Source organism: Acipenser ruthenus, chromosome 22, assembly GCF_902713425.1.
Source record: "Acipenser ruthenus chromosome 22, fAciRut3.2 maternal haplotype, whole genome shotgun sequence".
NCBI classification, from domain to species: domain Eukaryota; kingdom Metazoa; phylum Chordata; class Actinopteri; order Acipenseriformes; family Acipenseridae; genus Acipenser; species Acipenser ruthenus.
The window spans coordinates 24,084,343-24,105,499 of record NC_081210.1 but is presented as its reverse complement, the minus strand read 5'-3'; the positions used below and the strand labels follow the sequence as shown (position 1 = coordinate 24,105,499).

The 21,157-nt window shown below is 36.4% G+C and overlaps 2 protein-coding genes and 1 long non-coding RNA gene across 3 annotated transcripts; all 3 read left to right on the top strand.

Annotated features, from left to right (window-relative positions):
* Positions 1-281: 281 nt before the first annotated feature.
* LOC131699456 (putative ammonium transporter 1) lies at positions 282-3,433 on the top strand. The gene is made up of 3 exons (XM_058996189.1): positions 282-475; positions 883-972; positions 2,873-3,433. Exons 1-3 carry the CDS (start codon positions 409-411, stop codon positions 3,151-3,153), a joined length of 438 nt encoding a protein of 145 aa, XP_058852172.1. The 5' UTR covers positions 282-408; the 3' UTR covers positions 3,154-3,433.
* A 1,710-nt stretch (positions 3,434-5,143) lies between these two features.
* On the top strand, positions 5,144-6,989 carry LOC131699535 (putative ammonium transporter 1). Its single transcript, XM_058996620.1, has 4 exons — positions 5,144-5,478; positions 5,728-5,952; positions 6,369-6,507; positions 6,943-6,989. The coding sequence occupies exons 1-4, from the start codon at positions 5,326-5,328 to the stop codon at positions 6,987-6,989; spliced, it is 564 nt and encodes a 187-aa protein (XP_058852603.1). The 5' UTR covers positions 5,144-5,325.
* A 507-nt stretch (positions 6,990-7,496) lies between these two features.
* Positions 7,497-8,753, top strand: LOC131699457 (uncharacterized). Its single transcript, XR_009308150.1, has 3 exons — positions 7,497-7,582; positions 7,764-7,890; positions 8,379-8,753. It is a non-coding gene; the product is annotated as an uncharacterized LOC131699457 (long non-coding RNA).
* Positions 8,754-21,157: the final 12,404 nt, after the last annotated feature.

The window sequence follows — 21,157 nt, the reverse complement described above, 5'->3', positions numbered from 1 at the left end:
TTTATCGGAGCTGGTATGATCAATAATGGTCGTTAGTTACTAAAATAGTTTACCTTAATGCCAATTCTACTGGGGAAGCCTTACAGTATATGATTAATGTGAACACAATAAATTGCATTATAGTAAAGTAAAACCGATTTCACATACATTTTACCCTAATTTCGCCACCTGCACTACCACCGGGTTTACTAAAACCGTTACTGCCTGCCTCGCGCGGTCACGTGGATTATTCCTGGAGCGGAAGTGTGCTAGTTGTTATTTATTTTGACAAGGGGGTACAATTTAACACAATGTAGTTAATTACATGACTGCGATTCAGACACCTTATTAAAATAAATAAATACATAACAATATTTGACTCTTCAAGAGAGCAACTTACCGCTTTATTGTTACCAAATCGCATCAAAGATGAAAGGCGTGGACGCAGGCGCTGTCAATGACTTCTTTCTTATTATTTGTGGGATCTGGGTCATGTGTGAGTTATACTATTTAATTTTACACAAACACACGATATAGAGGCGCGTTTTTTGTATGGATACATGCGTTGTTCAAATGCTGAATCTATGGAATCATGAGTTGAACATGGGGTCAGGTGGTCTGTACACCCTAGTACTTGCTAAGGAAGCCAGTACATTACAGAAGATTTTTGACGAATCATCATGGTTTACATACACGACTACAAGCATCGAAAAATGTATTTTAAAACTCTGGTACACCTGACAGTGATGTGAGTCCAGAAAGAAACAACTTTACGAAAACTGCAAACACTAGCAGTGCCAACACTTCCAAATGTAATATCATTAGCACCTGTCTGCTTTTACAAAAACAAATGCTTCATAGGGTATTTCATCCATTCTTTCTTTTTTTTTTTTTTTTTTTAAGTTTTTAAATTTGGATTTACATTCGTTGAACTTGGAAAGACTTCTGGATCCAATACTGCAAATATTATATTCAAAAACTTAGCAGACACCTGTAAGTATAACAATTATTATACGAAACTATATGTTTCCATATCAGTACTATAACTGCTTCAGAGACCTTGAATTAAATGACTTGGGTTTGATCTGATCAACCAATACACAGTGGCTTATATATATATTACTGTTTTTTAAATGAAAATCATCAATGGGAAACACAGTGGCGAAAGTTGAAGTGTAAAAACTCCCAGAGAAGACCAGTTTCCTGGTACTAAAGTAAAAAAAAAAAAAAAAAAATCTATAGCAAGCTATTCATAATAAGTTGTGGCCTATTGTGGGTGCAGGTTCAGAATTTGCTTTGCTGGAAACATTACAGAGGAGGCATTGTTTTGCTTTCCTGCAAACTTTTTGACTGTTTTAAATCAGATTCCCTCCCACTAATCACTCCCACTTAATCTATTCATTTTAATGCTTGGGTACTGTACCTAGTGATACATGGTTTATATATATATATATATATATATATATATATATATATATATATATATATATATATATATATAATGCTGTTGGTCAAAATGTTAACTTCATTAACATTTTGATACAGCATTGCTGTGCTTCACATTGCTTTTAAGTGATGCTACAGTTTGACTCCCATTAAAAATACTGAGTATAAATGCTAAACTGTATTACACTTAAACAGGCTTCAAATCGTGGAGTTAAATTTCATTAAAATGATGATGTTCCTGGGATTTGTAAGTGATTGTTGTTCGTGTATTTTCCACTAGGGGTAGTACTCTCCTGATAAATTACTATATTAAACATTTCTTTCAATCACAGCACTTGCATTTCAGTTTCTGTGCTGTTGAAAAGACGATGTATCAATCCAGGTTCTGTTTCATTCCATATCAGATAATGCTGCTACATATTAAGATACAGATTTTATTAAAGGCTGACAGCTGATGATCAAAGAGCAGACTTTCTGTGATCACCTTGCCTAATGTGTTCAATTTTCCTTTTACATTTATGAGCGTATGCATTTTTGTATGTATGTTGTTAGCAAACTTTTAAATATCAAATGGCTCATGTCCTGCTAAAATATTTCTTTTCTAAATCACTATAATAAATAATATATATTTTTTTTAAATAGCAACATCCCTGTTTGAGACAGGAATAGCCTAAAACAATTGAGCTTTTAAGACAAAAAATGAAGGCTTAAGTGTTAGCCTGTATCAATACTGTGTCTTCCCTGAAGAGCAACTGTTGAGATGAATCTTGCTGATAGTTTTGGTGCAGAAGTGTTTAAGGAGTTTGTTATAAGATATAAAAAATAACACAAAATGAATGCATAAATAATACATGGTAAACAGTAAACAATATACTGCATTTCAGTAGACATTTTTGAGACAGGAATAGCCTAAAACAATTTGTCAGGAAATTTTTGTTCTTTATTTTTCATTTGTTTTTCAAGTTAATCCAGGGTTAGTTAACACTTTCAAATAACTTTTGTTCTTGGTGAATTAATGTTAGGGTGTAACATGAGTAAGTATGCAGTGCATCATGGATTGATTTAATATATATGATTGATTTAATATATGATTTAGTATATATACACAGAGAATCATACGTTGATTAATTCAGTATGTAAACGCATTTCAATTACTGACACTTCATTAGTGTTACCCAAGAAAATGACTCAAAGTGGTGACATTTCACCCTGAAATCCCCCTTCAAGCCTCTTACAGGAAATGCAGTGAAGAGTGTGCAAAACATTACTGTTAATGGAGCAGAAGTTCACATAATGACCTGCAGACAGTACATAATCCATGCTGCTTTCAAGAGACCAGGTTCCTAGTAATATCATTTTTACACCTAGATACATAAATGTCAGGGTGTCCAAAAGTTTATTTTGCAAGCATGTAAATTGCATCACTTTTTTTGTCTCTTTTTCTTAGTTATCACTCTGATGGCTTATTGGCTGCACGGGTATGCTTTTGCCTTTGGAGAGGGCAGTGGCTTCATTGGCTCCAAGTACTTCCTCACCTTGGGTAGCCCCAACCTCTGTCACTTCTTTTTTAATTATGCCCGATGTGCTGTGGCTACGACTGTTGCATTGGGAGCTGTTATTGAGAGGACAGAGCCCATAGGCTACCTCATATCCAGCTATGTATTTGCAGGTATGGTCTATGTCTGGGGTTCCCAAACTAGTCCGCGGTCCAGACACAGTCCTGGGTGAGCCGCGGGAGCAATGACATTCTATGTATTTTTTTCTATTAATAGCGAAAAGCAGGCACCAGCGTCAGTTGTAACTAGAAAAATAAAGTGTATCAAGGCAGTACTGGCAGACTATCAGTCAAAGCAGAAATTCACAAATCAAAGCTAACAGATTGCCTACCTGTAGGCGGGATGTAGAGCGAGAGCTCCTCAGCAGCACAAAGGAATATCCACTAGAAAGTGTTCTGGGGGCATCAGATGGTTTTTAAAGGTCAGGCATTTGGTTACGGTTAGGTTTTAGGGCTGGGGTTGCTTCAGGTTGGGGTTGGGTTGGGTTGGGTTGATTTCGTAGAGTTGCTGAGCTCTGGAAGTGAAAGGTGGGAGTGCTTGGCAAATGCCCTCGAATCATCTGATGCCCTCAGGACACTTTCTAGCAGATATTCCTTCACGCTGCGCTCTGACAATAGGGCAGTGTTAAGGTCATGTGATCACTCTGCTGGCAGATGTAAAAAGTGTGTTCAGTATTAATAAAATTACAATATGTCGAATCCGCTACCAAAGAATACGTTTTGCTGAGTATAAAGAACAAAAACGGCAGCTACAGGAGGAGTTTGAATGCATTTGTACCGTGGGTTCAGTTTTGATGCTGGAATGTTTTTTTTTCTTTTGTAGAAATGTTTTTATACTTTTGTACTTGATAACATTCATTTAAAAATTCAATTGATGCCTATGATGAATACGTTTTTGTGACTAATTAGCTAATAACACTTAAAATATGTATGTTTCAATATTAACTAAATCAAGTTTATTAATCAAACTGTTTCATACAGTTTCATACCGGTAATTTATGTATTCAAATGTTTGTATATACTTCTATTTTATTGATAACTAGCTCGTTCACAGTCAGTCATCTTAAAATAACGCTGTAATATGTTTTGTTGGAAAATAATAATAATAAACAAAAATGTTTTGTGATTGATTCAAATTTCGCTGCAGATGGATTTAGTTTTCTTTTGGTTAAGTGGCGCAGCTGCGCTCCGAATTTTTTTATTTATTTCATTTTTTTTGGAGGGGGGAGGGGGATGTTGCAAGCCAACTGAATGTGATTTTGCAAGTTGTATTTGGTTGTACAGAGTAGTGGCAAAAAAAATAGCTTATACAAGGCTCTCGTTTCCTTCTGCATTGTGCGCATTCGTCTTTTTTGTGCATGACAGTTCAGCGTGAGAGGTTAAGGCTGGACATTTTAGTTAGACAGAGTTCAGAAATTAGGATTTAAGAGTTATTTTTTGTGCACGTTGTACTGATTTTATTCAAAAGTGATTCCTGTTCATATATTTATGAATGTGAATAATAAGAGACATGCACTTTCTTGTTTGATGACCAAGAAAAATAACTGCATTTCTAAAATTTTCAATTATACAAAGTACCTCATTTAAATGTTTGATAAAAACATCTGTTTAGTTTTTGCAATTTATTTTATTTATTCAAATGAGAGGGTTTCAAAATGTTTTTATTATTATTATTTATTTCTTGGCAGACGCCCTTATCCAGGGCGACTTATAATTTTTTCACACAGTGCATATTCTATGTGATTTCCATCTTTCACAATATTTATTCAAATGAATAAAGGACAGTTTATATTTGGTATATTTATAATGTTACAGGTTTAAACATATAAGATGTTTTTAATTTGACATTTTCCCCAGTGCTAATAGTGGGCTGCAGTGACTAATGCAGCTGAACAGGTGGGCCTCAGGTAAAAAAGTTTGGGAATCCCTGGGCTATGTTATTACAACCCAGTTAAAACACAGTGGTGTTCAAATGAAGAGGCACTGCAGTTCTTGGAATTTAATCGTGACGTTACAATTGAAAGTGAAATAAAATGTCTCTTATATTGACCTGTTTTTCTTTTGTTTTCTAGGGTTTGTGTATCCAATTGCTTCTCACTGGGTCTGGGATGTGCACGGCTTTTTCAATCCATTACAATCCAAATTACCAGTTCAGGTCTAAGACCACAATCTTTTTTTTTTAAATGAAAGTGTTGAAAACAATAATGGATAATGTAAATAACAGATTTGCTTGTACTATAAAAAATGTATATAGTAGCTAAACAGTTTATTTTAAATTATTACATTGTGGTGTAAAATCTCATATAGGAGACAATACTATAAGTCCTTTTGTGTTTCCTCCGAGCATGACCACACTCTATTCCCCTCCCCAGGATTATGGTGGCAGCGGGGTGGTGTTCTTAGTTGGTGGTACTGTGGCATTGGTAGCCTGTTATGTCATAGGAGCACGAATCGATCGGTGGACTCCCACGTTTAAACAGAGAGAGCACAACCTACCTGTGAGTTAGCCAGACTTGTTACTGCTGGAGTTCAAGGCATCACATGACACACATAAAACTTGCATCCCATATGTCAGCAATTTCTTTTTTTTTAAAACAAGTTTACTTTTATCTACAAGTGCATCCATAGTCACTGCTTTGCTTCTATCAGCACTTAAAGTGGTATAAGAATAATTCAGAGAGGTGTTTGCAAAACAGCATATATTGTTGTACAAGGTTTTGATGATTCTTCTTGTTTGTTTGTGTCAGCTTGCAGCACTGGGAGCCTCTATGCAGATGATGGGGTTTATTGGGTTTATCATTGGGGCCCGTTACCAGATAACTGCCCCAGGGGAGGGTCAGCTAGCAGCTCTCTGCGTCCTAAACATTCTGTTGGCAGGAGCCTCCTCTGGACTCTATGGGCTCATCTTACAACGTCTGCTGAAGAGCTACTACGACGTGGATTGTTTCATCAACACCACAATAGCTGGCATGGTGTGTACGTGCACTTAATCCCTGGCCAACAGTGTGTCAATAATTTTGTGTTTCTAGTGTTGCATACTGGTCCCTTAAAAGCACGCTGATGCTTACTGTCATGTACACATTTTTGTGCAGAACATAGATGCACAATGCATGCAGGCTGACATTAAAAACATAACTGAGTGCACAAGAACACTGGTTATATCAATATTATATAACCCATCACCCAACAGAAAATTGCTAGTACTGTTGTTTTTTTTTCCTCATCAAATAACTACTGTGCTACTGTAAAAGACTATTGTGGTTTGTGGACCAGCGGGGAGTCCATGTTAATTTCTATATTGTTTCAGTGTTACCCTTGTCATTGTCATTTATGTTTCAAACATGGCTTTTAAATAATTAATCAACTTCTGGCCTCTTCTGCTTGTTAGGTAACTGTGTGTGCAGGGGCCAATAGCTACATCCCTGGAATCTCAGTAATGTGTGGAGCCACCTCATCATTTTTCTATTTCATAATGGAGTGGTTAGTATTGAGGAATAAGATTGATGATCCACTGCATGTCATTTCAGGTAAGTTTTCCTCATTGATTATGATATTAAAATAGGGGAGGTGTCCTTTGATTTAGAAATCCCAAAACCAGTTTGACACATTTATTTGTCAGAATGACTATATATATATATATGTGTATATATATATGTGTATATATATATATATATATATATATATATATATATATATATATATATATATATATATATATATATATATATATATATATATATATATATATATTGTGATAAAGTAAAGGGTGTGGTTGTAGATGGTAAATACATCAGGGCTGAGGTTTTGACAGCACTTTCTACCATCACAAAATGGCAGCAGGTAAAGGACTACATGTCACAAAATGGCCACCCACAGCACACTACAATTCCCACAATGCAAGGTTCCCAGGGTGTGGTAGCCACACCTGCCCTAAATTAGACATAGTCATCCACCTATAAAAGGGCTGGGGCACAGCACGGGGAGGAAGGAGTACAAAGTGGTTAAGTGAGAGAGTGAGAGTGAGAGTGAGAGTGAGAGTGAGAGTGAGAGTGAGAGTGAGAGTGAGAGTGAGTGAGAGAGAGAGAGAGTGAGAGTGAGTGAGTGAGTGAGTGAGTGAGTGAGTGAGAGAGAGAGAGAGAGTGAGTGAGTGAGAGTGTGAGAGAGAGAGAGAGAGAGAAAGAAAAGTGCTGGTAAGAATTATTGCTTTAAAACTAAAAGGAAGAAAAATAATTCTGTGTATGACTTGGACTGTTATGACCACCCTTCTGGCGGATTAACCTGGACTGTATGAGAACCTGAACTGTGTTTGACCCCTGTATGGATTATCACCTAAGGCTTTGGATTGTCCAATAAAAAAACAGGCACCGCCCTGTTAAACCAAACTGACAGTCTTCTGGTTACTGTTGATCTGGAAGAGGATGGGGAACAGAATAAAAATATAGTACAGCAGAGTGTATTTGTTACAATATATATACAGTCTGTCTTTATGGTGGTAATGTCTCCCTCTCACATTCTCTTTCAGTTTACCTGGGGAGTGGAGTCTGGGGCTTGATTTTCGCTGGCTTCTTTTCAGCACAGGGCACTTTAGGTGGCACAGACAAGGTATGTTACACCAGAATTGGCACAGTAGGTACCAGATTATTGCTGGCAAAGTAACAAGAGTAACACCAGCAGAGTAACTAGAGTAAAGTTGACAAAAAAGGCTATTACTGTATTATAAAAGCTTTTTAATTAAACAAATGTCAAGTGGGTTTCCTGTCAAACGCTGATGTTTGTGTTGCAGATTATTGGAAACAACTTGCTGGCTGTAGTGGTTCTGTTTTCATGGACGGTTGCTATAATGCACCCTCTTTTCTATGTAATGAAATATGTTAAAGTTTTGCGTATCCCACGGTTCATGGAAAAGCAAGGTAAGTGCACTGAGGGGCATAGAGTACATACACAAATGTACAAAAGATTGGTCCATGCCTTGCTGACAGGTGTTGTTGCTGTTGTAAAAATCCCTGTATTTTAAGATGACAATTGATAGTCTGCTCAACGATTTCCATCTTAAAAGCAGTACAAAGTATTTATCAGGGGCGAAACTAAGCAAAAAGGAAAGATACAAAACTGACAATTTTGAACAACGTATCTATAATGTGTATAGAAAGAGAGAGAAAGATAAGAGAGAGATTGTGTATTTGTAAATTTTTAAAAAAATGGCAGGTAATAAAGCACTTTGAAATAAAATAAGGTATTAATCATCATTTTAAACATGTGACAGTATTTGCAAGGAAAATATATTTTTTCTTTGTGTCTGACATTGCTTGGGTAATCGTTGATTTTATACTTTTTTTCAGCTTGTGTTTTGAGTACCCTAAACCCATTCCTAGACTCATAAGTATTTTTGTCTTTACAGGTGTCGATAAATTCAGGCATGATAAGAGACATCCACTTGGAAAAAGAACAGAGTTTAAATTAAGCAAGCCTCATTGATAAAGAACACTCAGGATTTTATACCAATGAATGTAAACTGAATGGGCTAGTTTCATAGACCCGGATTAGCACTAATTAACTCCCTAATGTTATCTTTGGTAAGGTAGTCCAAGATTAGTGCTCATTTAGGTTTGTGAAACTAGTCAAATATGCATTGAAAGTCAGTAAAAGTTGATTTAGGAGCACATGTCTTTCTTCAATATCTTCATCTTCATCTTCATCAATTCTCTCTTCAGCATTGATAAAGATTTCTCAAGATTAAGATCTACATATTCAAAATGTTTAGGTTTCATAAATATACACACACATTTATATATATATATATATATATATATATATATATATATATATATATATATATATATATATATATATAATCTGTATATAAATAAATAAATATATGCCGTGTTTCCTTGTACCTGATAAATATGTTTCTTTGAATTTTATACATAGCGTACCGTAGGTACTGTGGTACATGTACAGTAACTGGTTATTTTACCAACAGTTTAGCAAAATTGTGAACATGTTTCAGAGTATTTCTTTCAAAAACATTAAGAATTTTCTGTACATACCTGTTCTCTCAATTCTCAACAAACCATAGCCTTATATAGTTGATGTGTTTTTCAGTCCAAACATTGTATTAAAATAAATCATTTGGGTTTTCCTTGAACAAAAGACTGATGTAGAAACCATTCTTATTAACCAGTGATTGCTTTCTTTTCAAGATGTGTCTTGCAAATGCCTGGAGAATTGAACACAACACAACAGGCTATTGCAAATGCAAAGTGAGAATTGTTGTGTTTACTGGAAAATGGTCCCTAGAAACTGCTTTATTGTACTGTACAAACACCATTGTGCTGAGCAATTTCTCAGATAATTACAGTACATTTGTGCTTGCCTGCATTTTTTACTAGTTTAGTTTTTTAGTGGACAATTCATTATGTCCTGCTGTATCTCTTAATGGTGTTGGTGCACATATCCTATTAATGGAAAAGCATTTACAATTATTTGTAATCCATACATTATTTCATGCTTATGGTTTTTTTTTTATATACCCCAGCAGGAGGAGGTTCTTTCACTAGGTGGTCAGCACTGAAGTTTGGACACTGTTCCTGTCAAAGGGGTTCAGACTGAGGGAAAATTGATGACCAGTTACAATGATATGTATATGGGTACAGATTGATTAATAGTTGGGTGTCTGATCCGGTGAGGTTTTGAGGTACATAGATGGAATCATTGTCTGGTACATTGAGGAATATTTTATGTCCTGCTGGTTATTGTTGACATTACAAGTTGACAGCAAGTTTATTCAAAGAGTATAAATTGAATTTCTATCCTAACTGGTATTTAATAATTGAAGAATTGGCTGACGATGGGAAACTGTGGACTATAACTATAAATAAAGGAGACCTCCTTCCGTATATGTATGGCCTTGCCAGTCCTATCACAAATTACTGTCAGAAGCCTAACTGGAGGCAGCTGGCTGTGTGTATTCAGTCCAGTCAGTCAATCCCGTATTAGCAATGGAAAGTGCTTGTGTGCATAAATTGCCTACTCGATTGGTACCAGCCAGGTCAGTATTGATGCTGGAATAAGTAGCTGTGCGTTGTGTGCTTTTCACTTAATCAAATACCCTTTTCACACTGCCTGTATAATGTGGAGTGATAACATTCAAAATGTGATTATCAATGAAGTGAATGCGATCACATGTTTTCAATGCATTGAGTGTGCATTATTTAGATAGTGTAAATTTGATCAAAACAGAACGTGGAATCGGACTGAAAGCAACGCTGCATACAGTAATGTAGTAAAAAAAAAGGTATCGTAACGTTTATTAGACACTAAAATAATATCTGAAAGGACAGATACATATAATATAGATACATGTACTGCTGTAGAGTTCTTGCACTGCATTGCATTGCTCTGAGATATTTTTTGCTGCATTATTAAAATTAACGCTTAGTCTTGGGGTGTGTAAGCACCTGGCTGTAGCATATTTCTAGTTCTCTAAAATCGTCAGTGTGATTCTAACTATTTCTACTTTGTATTAAAACAAAACTAAAATTCAGTTTTTCTGCAGGCCCCTTTGTCACATACAAAAAATATTAGCATGATTGGGACTCCAATTGGACTGTCGGTTGGTTGGAGGAAGGTTTACGGACGAGTTGCTAGTTTTATATAAGCAGAAAATAGATTAGGAATTTTCTGGATCAATGACTTCTGAAATACCAATTGTACTGTGATTGCAAGAAACAAATTATATGGTTCTGCCTGACCAAACTGCTGCACTCGAGTCAGCTAAAACTTGTATTGCAAAATCTAAAAGGTGGAAAGAGCCATTATTATCGTTGTTATCCTCAATTCTGGTAGAGGAGGCTGCAGATCTTTGTGCCACTGACTTGAGCAGTATCATATGACAGGGTCATACATTAGCATATTGGGACCCTGCACTCCAGATAAGGTTTTGGGTCACTGAGTAATTACTCTCCAATTTAGACACTGTGAGTCATCTTGTATTTTTTTGGGTGAGTAAAATGCAACATTACCTTGAAGTCATGAGTACGTTCAATAAATACTGTACATACTTTAATGCTTACGTATGGGGTATGCATTAACTACAACCTTGCATTTTAACTGTAATGTTACTTTGTACTACTGTACAAGAACTTGGTCTGACAACAGAAACCAAAACAATTATTCTTATTTGCTTTATTGACCACAAACAATATGGCTATGAAGCAAATAAACACAAACAGATTTTTTTAAAATTCCAACACTGCAGATGGAATATACTTAGCAAAAGGCCTGCATGCACATACTATATATTTATAAAGAAACAATAATATTGTAGTCCTTATTGATCACCTTGTTATAGAAATATAAAGCATCCTGACTCTAAATACGGAATATTGTATTTATTATATAGATTTACCTTCCAAAAATTCGGTTGACAGATAGGTAAATTGGTAGGTTAGGTTGAGGGGGGCTAAGACGGCGCTGAGAAATCCAGAATCCAAAATCAAAGCGCTGAGAAATCCAGAATCCAAAATCAAGAATCCAGTCACTTATTCACCAGTCACAAACATGCATTGCAAATGATGTTTTGTTTTTTTTTAAACTTTTTATTATTACAAACCTAGACTTATTGGTCACGTGTTTCTGGCAATTCCCAGACAGGCTTCAATTAGCTGCCTTGGTATTTCTGTGATCCATTCTCTAGCTACCGCATGCAGTATACAGTATTCACAATTAACATTGAGACACCGGGAACGAACAAAGTGCAAGAAGCTTGATAACATGCCAACTCAAGCTGTGCAGCAAAGTTGCCATGCGTATTCGTTACGCATTCCATTTAAATGCCATACGTAATTCATATTCTTTCAATGTGTCAAACATCCATTACTCAGCTTAGGACCTCTTGCCAGCTCAGTGCTCTCAGCAAGGGACTGGGGTGAGGAGAGGCATGGTATTACTCTGCTTTCACATAATCCATTAAGACGGGCAATGATTTGGGCTTAGTCAAGTGAACACAAGATAGTTTCTAAAAGCACTTAGATTGTTCCATTTTAGCCTGGGGTTACATAAGACTGTCAGTGCTCAGAGTGAGAGTAGAATTCAGGAATCGATTGCAACAGCAAGCTTCCAGATACACCTTTGTCAAAAACAAAAACAGTAGTCCTGTATTCCTTCCAATGAACCCGGGATTCCATAGATGCAAGTTATTTTCTCCTTCAATACCAAGCATGTTAATGGATGATCCCTACAGTGTCTCCAAACACCTTTCTGGGATGCTGGTAGACTGGACAAGGCTAGGTTATCCCTAAACTAAATTCCTAGGTTAAACTGCTACTGTATCAGGACCCATTGTTTTGCCATAGGTGCAAATCATTTCTGTTAAGCCAAGGTTTCCTCTGGGTTGTAGTTCTGTGCAAGGACACTCACTTTTTTCTATGTCTCTGTCCAGCTGTACAGAAAGTAGGCATTGTTTACCAGCCTAAATGAATGCTATTCATGTGTTTAATTTATATCCAATCACGGTCCTGGAGCGCCATTCCCTCCAGGTTTAACAGGGTATGGATGGAGGTTTAATTGGTGCAATTAAACAATTTAGAAATGGGTTGGAACACAGACCAGGAGTGGAAGGGCCAGGTTGAGGCTTTAAGACTTTGAAATACTTCCATTCATTTGATGTTTGTTTTCTACAGAGATTCGCTCATAGGGGTTGTCGGGCTCAGTCCCTTACCCACAAATCAGGGTAGAAATATTGGATAATAGATAGAGTTGTTATTCTTTGTTATAGCTCATTGATTATGTTTTGCCAGTTCATTTTTTTTACTATGAGAGATCCCACCACTAAAAGTACAGTATTCACTGCAATACTCGTTTCTCATCTGAAAGTAATGAGCCAAACCCCAGGCTGCTGATAACTCGGTTTTAATTGTGAAATGATTTTGTTCTGTTTAGCCTGATTGATTTCAGTGCCAGCCTTGGATATTGCTGTGATGGGAAAAGAGCAATTACAGAGGCAGTCGCTGGTCAATGAACCGCCACTGCATCCTAGCACTAAACGTGCCATCCAAGGACAGCTCTGTCATTTACAGATCATGGGCATGTTTAATTTTGTTCTATTTTTCTAAAACCAATTAAAACTATTATTGTTTCAATTCAAACAACAAGGCATCTTAATTAAATGGCTTCTACATGTCCATGAGTTATTTCTAGCTGACTTTGCAACATTTAAAGATGAGCTATGTTGTTTGTCAAATAAAAATGCACAGCTTTTTGTGATTTGTGTTCAAATTTCTCCCAGATTCCAAAGATTTCAACTGCTCTTTTGTTATTTCTTTTCTGGTAATAGTTTATTTTGGAATGCAATAACAGCAACATCTACAGAACCTATATGTTGCGACAGGAACAAAGCAGCACTTTTTATTGAAAAGAAGTATTTTTTAAGGGTGTTCATTTTTAAAGTAGCTTAGTAAATATTATCTTTAGTTTTGTTTATATTAAATATTTCTAATATACCAGTAGTTGTGATCAGCATTCTCTTAAGTTTTGGTATTCACCTGTCAGAAGATTTCTCAAACCTAGTAGCACCTTCTGCTGCCAAATGTTGGGACTGGACATGCTCCCATTGAGCCACTACAGTTTGACAGTGCAATCTGCTCTCAGGCAATTTTCATCTCCAGCACTGACAACAATTTGACACAAATGATGCCTCCTACTTATTTATCTTGCATAAGGTGCTGACTGCAAGCCTATCTACCTTTCCTTTTTTCCACCTTGTTCCCTATGCAGCACCCCACCTTCCCTTTGGTATTAGAATTGTTCTCACCTTTTCCCATATGAAAACAATAATATAGTACACATTGTGGTGATCGATAGCATTGCCATAGCAAACTGCTGAGGGGAAAGCTTTTTCTTTTTATCAAGCTAAGTTAAAAATACACCAGAGTATGAATCAGCATGTTTCTCAAAGATACTAAAGAGCTGATGAGCAACTGTAGCTGTAATTCAAATACAATTGGTGTTCTTTTTTTAAGAATAAGTAAAAGAGTATTTTCTTTGTTGCATATTGTACAGTTAAGCTTTCTTAACATAACCAATATGTGTCTTGGTTTTCCCTATTCTGTCCCCTCAGTATTTCTCAATTGGCCTATATTAAATGCTGAGTCTGTTGTACTGACAAGAAACGCATACCAACACAATTAGTGTGGTAGGCCAAGCAGAGTATTGCAGGGACATCAGGATATTATTGTTTACCGTATAGTACAACAATCCAGATGTAATTTTCTATCTGAAAAATGAACTTTTTCAAATTTCCGCTGCTGCAGCATTGCATTTTTTATTGAAATATATTCATCCGTACAATTGCAAGGTTTAGGGAAAAGGGAATTAGCAAATGCACATAAGTTAGAACAGGAGCAATGTGCACAGACTGTCACCAACATCTTTTCCCTATAAAGTGTCAATGGTGACTGTTGATTTGTGCTTAGTGCTGCTGGATAAATGTCATAAGATAATATAAGAGATGGATACTAAGGCAGAATAGGAAATAAAAAAATACAAGATGACTTTTATACAATGAAATCAGGGTTCTGATTGACAGACACTCATTGCAATTAAAACTAACTGCTCCTCCCGCCCCTATTGTTTTTTATGGTGGGTTGGGCGATGTTTTATAGTGATAGATGGTGTGTGCTTTACTGCTTGCTGCTCTCTATACAAGCAGCTGTACTGCCCAGCTCCCCACTGCAACCGGCAGACTAGCCCCCCTGGTGAAACAGCTTTCAATAAAATAAATACAAAATGATAGGGAAACATCTGTGAATCTTAATTTCTACATTTCACTTGAATAACTTTTAGCAGGACAACAATATAAATCAATCCAATAAACAGAGCAGTTTTACTTAGAGCAATATTTACTTTGGTAAATTTTCTGTTTTGTGTTTATCGAATCAAAACAGTAATAAAAAAAGATCCACATTTGATGCGATTATAACATTATTTTGAAAGTTACTAACATTTATTTGAATTGAGCCTATCAGCTGTAGTACACATCAACAAATAGAAATCACATTCAATACTGATTACTTTTTTTTATTTAGCAATTTGAAAAAGATTAATTACAGTACTTAATTAAACCTGAGTTGCCGAAGTGTTTTGGGAATACACTGAAATTGCAGCTCCTGCAAAAGTACTGCTAGATAACATATGCTTGTAGTTTGAATTTATTCACAGTTTCTGTTAAATTTCCAATTTTCCTACCCATGAGTGAAATCATACAGTATAAAAGTGCCGTCTCAGTCCAAAACCATAGTAGGTTACAGTACAGGTGGTCAAGTTGCTTGCTAGTCTAAAGTGCTTCTGTTGATATTAAATGCATATTGTGCAATATGTGTGTTTTACACATGTCCTACTAGTGGGATTAATACAGAGTTAAAGGGTAAACCTCCCTGAGGTTAGAGTTAAATTGGTTGGTTAACCTGAAACTCTCCTAATGACATTAAACACTGTCCTCGCTGCATTCCTCCACCCGCAATGCTGAATCATCACACGCTTCAAGTGCAGGGGTTTGAGCAGCTGCCAAGTCTGATCAAGTCCTTACTTAATTATATATAGATTAAAAAGAATAATCAATGCTCTCTGCCACTTGCTTCTTGGCCTGTTTTACAGCCTGCATTAGCTGGCATCAGTCAGGGTCTCAGTGTAGCACTGGAGAAGGAACGGGTTTAAAAACTATGAGACAGCAGAATTAACATCGTATTACTGTCAGGTGTTCTATGGAGCATCTGACGTTTTCTTTGTTCTCTGGCTACTGTCCTGACAACTGTATTAAAAATAACTCATACCAGATCAAAAGCCAATAACGTTGATCAGAAGGTCTCCGGTCTCTTTCTATGCTTTTTTCCCCACTATGACCAAATACAGCTGAGTTTTATATTATACTGTACTATAATATATTATAGAAGGAAATGTACACAACGTAAAGTTTTCACGTTCTCTTCATTAGGAAATACTTGTAAATTTGACACATCACGAGGAGATGTTATTCATGAGTGATTTGCAGTGTATAAGATCTGGAGCAATTTGCTGAATATGAAATATTATTGTGATAATTGCTTTTGTTATGCCTTTCTTGCTGTTGCTGTTACTAATATAATTCACTGTTGTCTTAAACAGAAGATTAAAAAAAAGAAACCCTCAACTGTACTGATCAGAGTTGTTGCATTGAGAAGTAGAGTGTATTATTGTCTTTGGAACAACTGTTTAGAACTTAGTTGAAAGAACCAATATGTTTATATGCGGTATGTGTAATCCAAAAGTTATTGCGCCTTACAGGAATGCGTCCAACAAATGTGTGGTACAGATGCATAAGAGTCTCAATAAATAGATGGAAAGCAGGTAGAAATAGACTCACTGATGCTGGAGAAAAAAAACCCTCCAAAAAGCCATCAATGCAAAAACAAAGCTTGTTTTTATTTATACACAAGGTGCAAGTGCAGTTAAAGTGCAAAGTACAAATAAGTGCAGATGTTTCAGTCATAGCTATGACTATCCTCAGTGCCGTGTGACTGAACCACACATCACAATCTCAAATAATAGTCAAGGCAACGAATGCACGTGTAGCATCCCAGCTAAAAACTATTAGTGATTTGTTTCAGACAATTTAATGCACCTGAAATCAGACCAAATAATTAATACATGATTTAAGCAATATTTGAAAAATATTTAAAAACATTTAAGACATTCAGAATGCTGGAATAGTCAGAACTGAGGAAAAGAAAATGTGAAATATACATATCACAGCCAGTACTACTTACAGAGATACAATAATATCTATCAATTGAAAATACAGAGAAGGGATATTGTGTCCAGCGAGTCAGCCTGCCTCTCACAATACATGCAAGCATGCTCATAGGAACCAAGACAACCCTAGTTCATTATTTAAACCACCAGGCTGCATAGTTTTAAGATACATGTGACAAAAAATCTCTTTTAGATTCACATTGTAAAAGTCTTTGCTCAACATTACCACTCCTACAGACCTGTGGTATTCTTTCAATAGCACAAAATCTGAGACAGGATGATTAGCGCATTGAAAAAGCAGTATCCGAAACTGCTGAAAGCAGGGGATATTATGGTAGAATCTGTTGTAAGAAGCAATTGTGTGCAATTTAGCAAGAACCCCCTGCAGCTTTCTATGGAATCAGTTCCTGGCTTTCTGCCCTGATTGAACACATTGAACATTTTGTATTTAAAAAAATAAATTACCTCTGTGTGCCTTCTCTGAAACACAATAAATAAAAAAAAGGGAGAAATATCTATTAAAACCATTAATACACAGGTTCTTTTCCCAGGCCTGAGTTTCAGGTCACACAATGAACATGTGCTGAACATGTACTATTGTTCATTTGTATTATTAAATTAATATGATTTTTTATCTTTCTTTAATCTTTTATGTGCTCTGTTGAGGCAGAAAGCCAGGTTCTCAACAGATCCTTCCACAATATAGAACCTGCTCATCGACTGTGCACAGCTGCACTAAACAAAGACAATTAAACCATGTTCAGCCACAATGAGCAGCACTATTGAAGGAAAGCTTTTGTTTCAGCTGCCCAGTCAGACCGGAATAAACTACCCATAGAACTCAGATCCACAGTGTCACTTTCTCATTTGAAGAGACTTTTTTGAGTGAAACTGTGTGCTCACTGCATGCTTGTATGTAATGGTAACTTGCTCCTGCCTCCCTCCTGGGACACCTTTATAAACGAGCTGTTTGTAGCTCATGTGGTTTCTCCAATGAATACAATTGTAAATAAATACATAAATAACAAATTATTTTAAGAATCCACTGTTAGATGTGTATTATACAGGAATTTCTGGGAGATATTTGGTTTATGAAAATATTATTCATATTCACAAAGGATTACCTCAGGAGTTAATAAAGTCTAAGTCTGTTTTATGAATAATGTAAGGTTTGGTGCCCTGACAACTTTCCTAGACTGTTGTTAAAAAAAGCTGACAATAATCTACTTTAAGACAAAATCAATGATATCAAACCATGTTTTATTCATGAAAATACACTTTGAAAAAAAACAAAAAATGTTCTATAAATATATAAATAATAATGAAGCTTTTTGATTGAACCAGTTCGCAAACTGTTATTCCCTTTAATGTCTTAGTCAGGAGTTTAGGGTTCATAAATTGTTGATATATCACTGATTAACTATTCAACTCTAATCAGATAGTAATTCGTACTGAATGCAGCTCATTATGACTTTGTATTCGTATGAAGGAGCTATTGCAGCTCTCTGTTCTTTTAATGCCTTGAAGTCATACTTCTGTCACAGGAGTGCCAGAAAAAGCTCAGCTGTAGCAAATACAAGTCAATTACATTAACATTTTATAAGCATAGCTTCCAGTTAGTGTCATAATGCAAGTTACGTGCATTAAATTAAGCAGCCAAATGCTTCTAATGCATAGAAATGTTTGATTAATCTATAGCAGTGGCCTTAATTCTTTTGCTTACTAGTGTATTTTTACATGTCAAGATTCACTTGTTCCCCTCAGTGCTGTGAAGTGGGGGGTCAACATTTCCAGGCAAGCTTTCTGTTCTCAGTGTCAGCACAGCTGGCTTCTGTGTTGATCAGGTTTTACGTAGATAGAAAAGCTGAACTGCTTACAGTTTTTCTTAAACAATGATCCAGTGTCTGGTTATATATGGTCATGTTCATAAATCTTCAAGATTACAGTCTGTCTGTTTTTCAACAGCTTAATTTATCATCCAAGGAACAGGCATATAGTATGCGTTCTCGATATGCTTGTGGGATATCAACCAATAAAACCCTCGTACAAAAATACTGAGATTTTTACTATTTCTAGGTAGATTGCCATAAAAAATGACAGTTTTGTCAAACTGGGCTGTCGTAGAATTCTGACTGATTCACCCCTGGTTGAAAATGTTCTGCTTAAAAAACAACAAGTGTGTGTTCTGCTCAATTTCTTTCTAGTTTTTCTTTTTTTACACTTAGTTTAATTTACTCTTGTTCATGCATATGGTCTTGCCAACAGTTGGACTGAAAATTGGAAACACCTGCCCTGACACTGTCAAGGCAACCGTGAGCAGTCATGACATCACTGATTCTACATGATGGGCACACATTCTCAATGGCTGTGGGGCTGGAATAGGAATCAATGTCTGCTTTCCGGAGTGGCACAGAGCTATCACTTTCAAGACTTTTCCTTGTAGATCAGTAATCTGTGAAGTTCTGGAACACCTACCAATTGAGCGTGAAAGCTAAAACTGACCTCGAACAGGGAGATGCAACTGTTATTTATTACAAATTGTCTTTTCTGTCATTCACATGTTAAATTAACCTGTCATGTGAGTGTGTCTTGTTTGTTCTGCTATATTGACCTCCCCAATTCTGCCAAGAGGAACCTCACAAGACTATGGCAAGAGGAAGGTTTATTAAATGCTGTTAAAAACCTTTATTCTAAAACCCAGATTCCCAACTTTACTTTATTGATTATCACGTTTGAGCACCACCTGAAAAAACCTGCATCAGGATAGTAACTATTCTGCATGTTATTTCCAGAGCTCCTGTTTGCATTAGTTACTCCCAAGCGCTAATTGAAGTAGGACTGGGTGCAGGTTTATTCATTACATCATACATTTATTTCAACAGTTTGTGCCAGTGTGCAGATAACTAAGGGACTGGGACCCCTCCCAGCCAGCCAGCCCCCGACCCCCCACCCCCCTCAATGCCTCCTGCAGTGTCAGTAGAAAGCCGTGCTGCTTTATAGAGAGAACTTTAATTTGCAGCTGGTGCTCAATCTAAAGCAGATAGTTATCCTGACTTGGAAAGTTACAGGACTCAATCAGTAACAATTTCAGATGAATTTCAGGGCATACCTGGAGGATCCAAGTGTTTATGTGGTTACTGCAAGTGTGCAAAATCCCATGTTGCCATTACTGCTCACCGGCCTCTTTTACACCACAACTGATGCATAACATCATTAATGTGATGCTTTGCAGTAGATTGATGATATTGTTGTTGCTGTTGCATGGTTCTTAGTAATCCATTGGTTACTACATTATAAAAAATATGTTGTGGTTAGGAGGTTAATAACTTAAATTAATGTTTATTGGTTGTTTTTTTGCAATTTCTGTTCAATCATAACCTTTTACTTGGTTCAAGGTTGTATGTGCATGTCTCTCCTTTAATATTTTAGCTATACTACACCTGCAGTATAACATCATTGATTTCTTGTTAAGTTAAATAGAAGTCAGAGAAGTGGGGTGTGATGGTGTTACATAAATTATAGATTACAAGTTAATGTACTCTGATGTTTATTAATGGGGGATAAAACTGGCAAAAACAGATTCATATTAACGTGAATTAAATTTAATGGTGTAATAGCACAGATATTTACACAACAATGCTATAAAACCTCCTCATGCCTATCAGACAAAGAGTTCTTATCATAATAATATATTGTGATGCTGGCAGCAGTAGAATCTACTAGCAATGTGCACAATACCAAAGCCTGAATCCTGAGGGGGAATTTACACTTTCAGAACTTGTCATTTAGCCCTCTACACATATATGTGAGACAAACAGTGTGTTTCGTGAACAGTTTTTACTATCCTACCTTTCAGATATATGGCATCAAATACGCATTAGGTCTTACCCAGCTTTGCAATATGAAAGCCAACTTCAGATACCCAGTAACACATGTCAGCAGGAACTGCGGGAGTTGAAGCCCTCAGCAGTAATGGCCTCTGAGCTGTTTGTTAATGCTGCAGCAGGTTTTTGGAATCAGCTGAGAGACGTTGAACTGAACTGGACATTAATGGGGCTGTCCCATTTCATAAACTACGAGAGAGTGCACTATATATATATATATATATATATATAGGTTTACTTAAACACGCCTGTGTGTAATGCACCGTTAGTGCTGTAGGAACCTTATTAAATGGAGTAGCTTAGTGCAAAGCGAGGAGTGTAGGGCAGAAGCCTTTGAAAATTTGAAATGACTGACTGCCTTTTGCTCTCGCACAGTCTGCACACAGTAACTGTCAATAAAGGTAAAATTAGCTTGAGTACTCAGAAGGGAATATATCATCTATGAAACCAAAAGCAATCTATCTCTCACTCTCTCTCTCTCTCTCCAGTAAAGCACGATTACATAAGC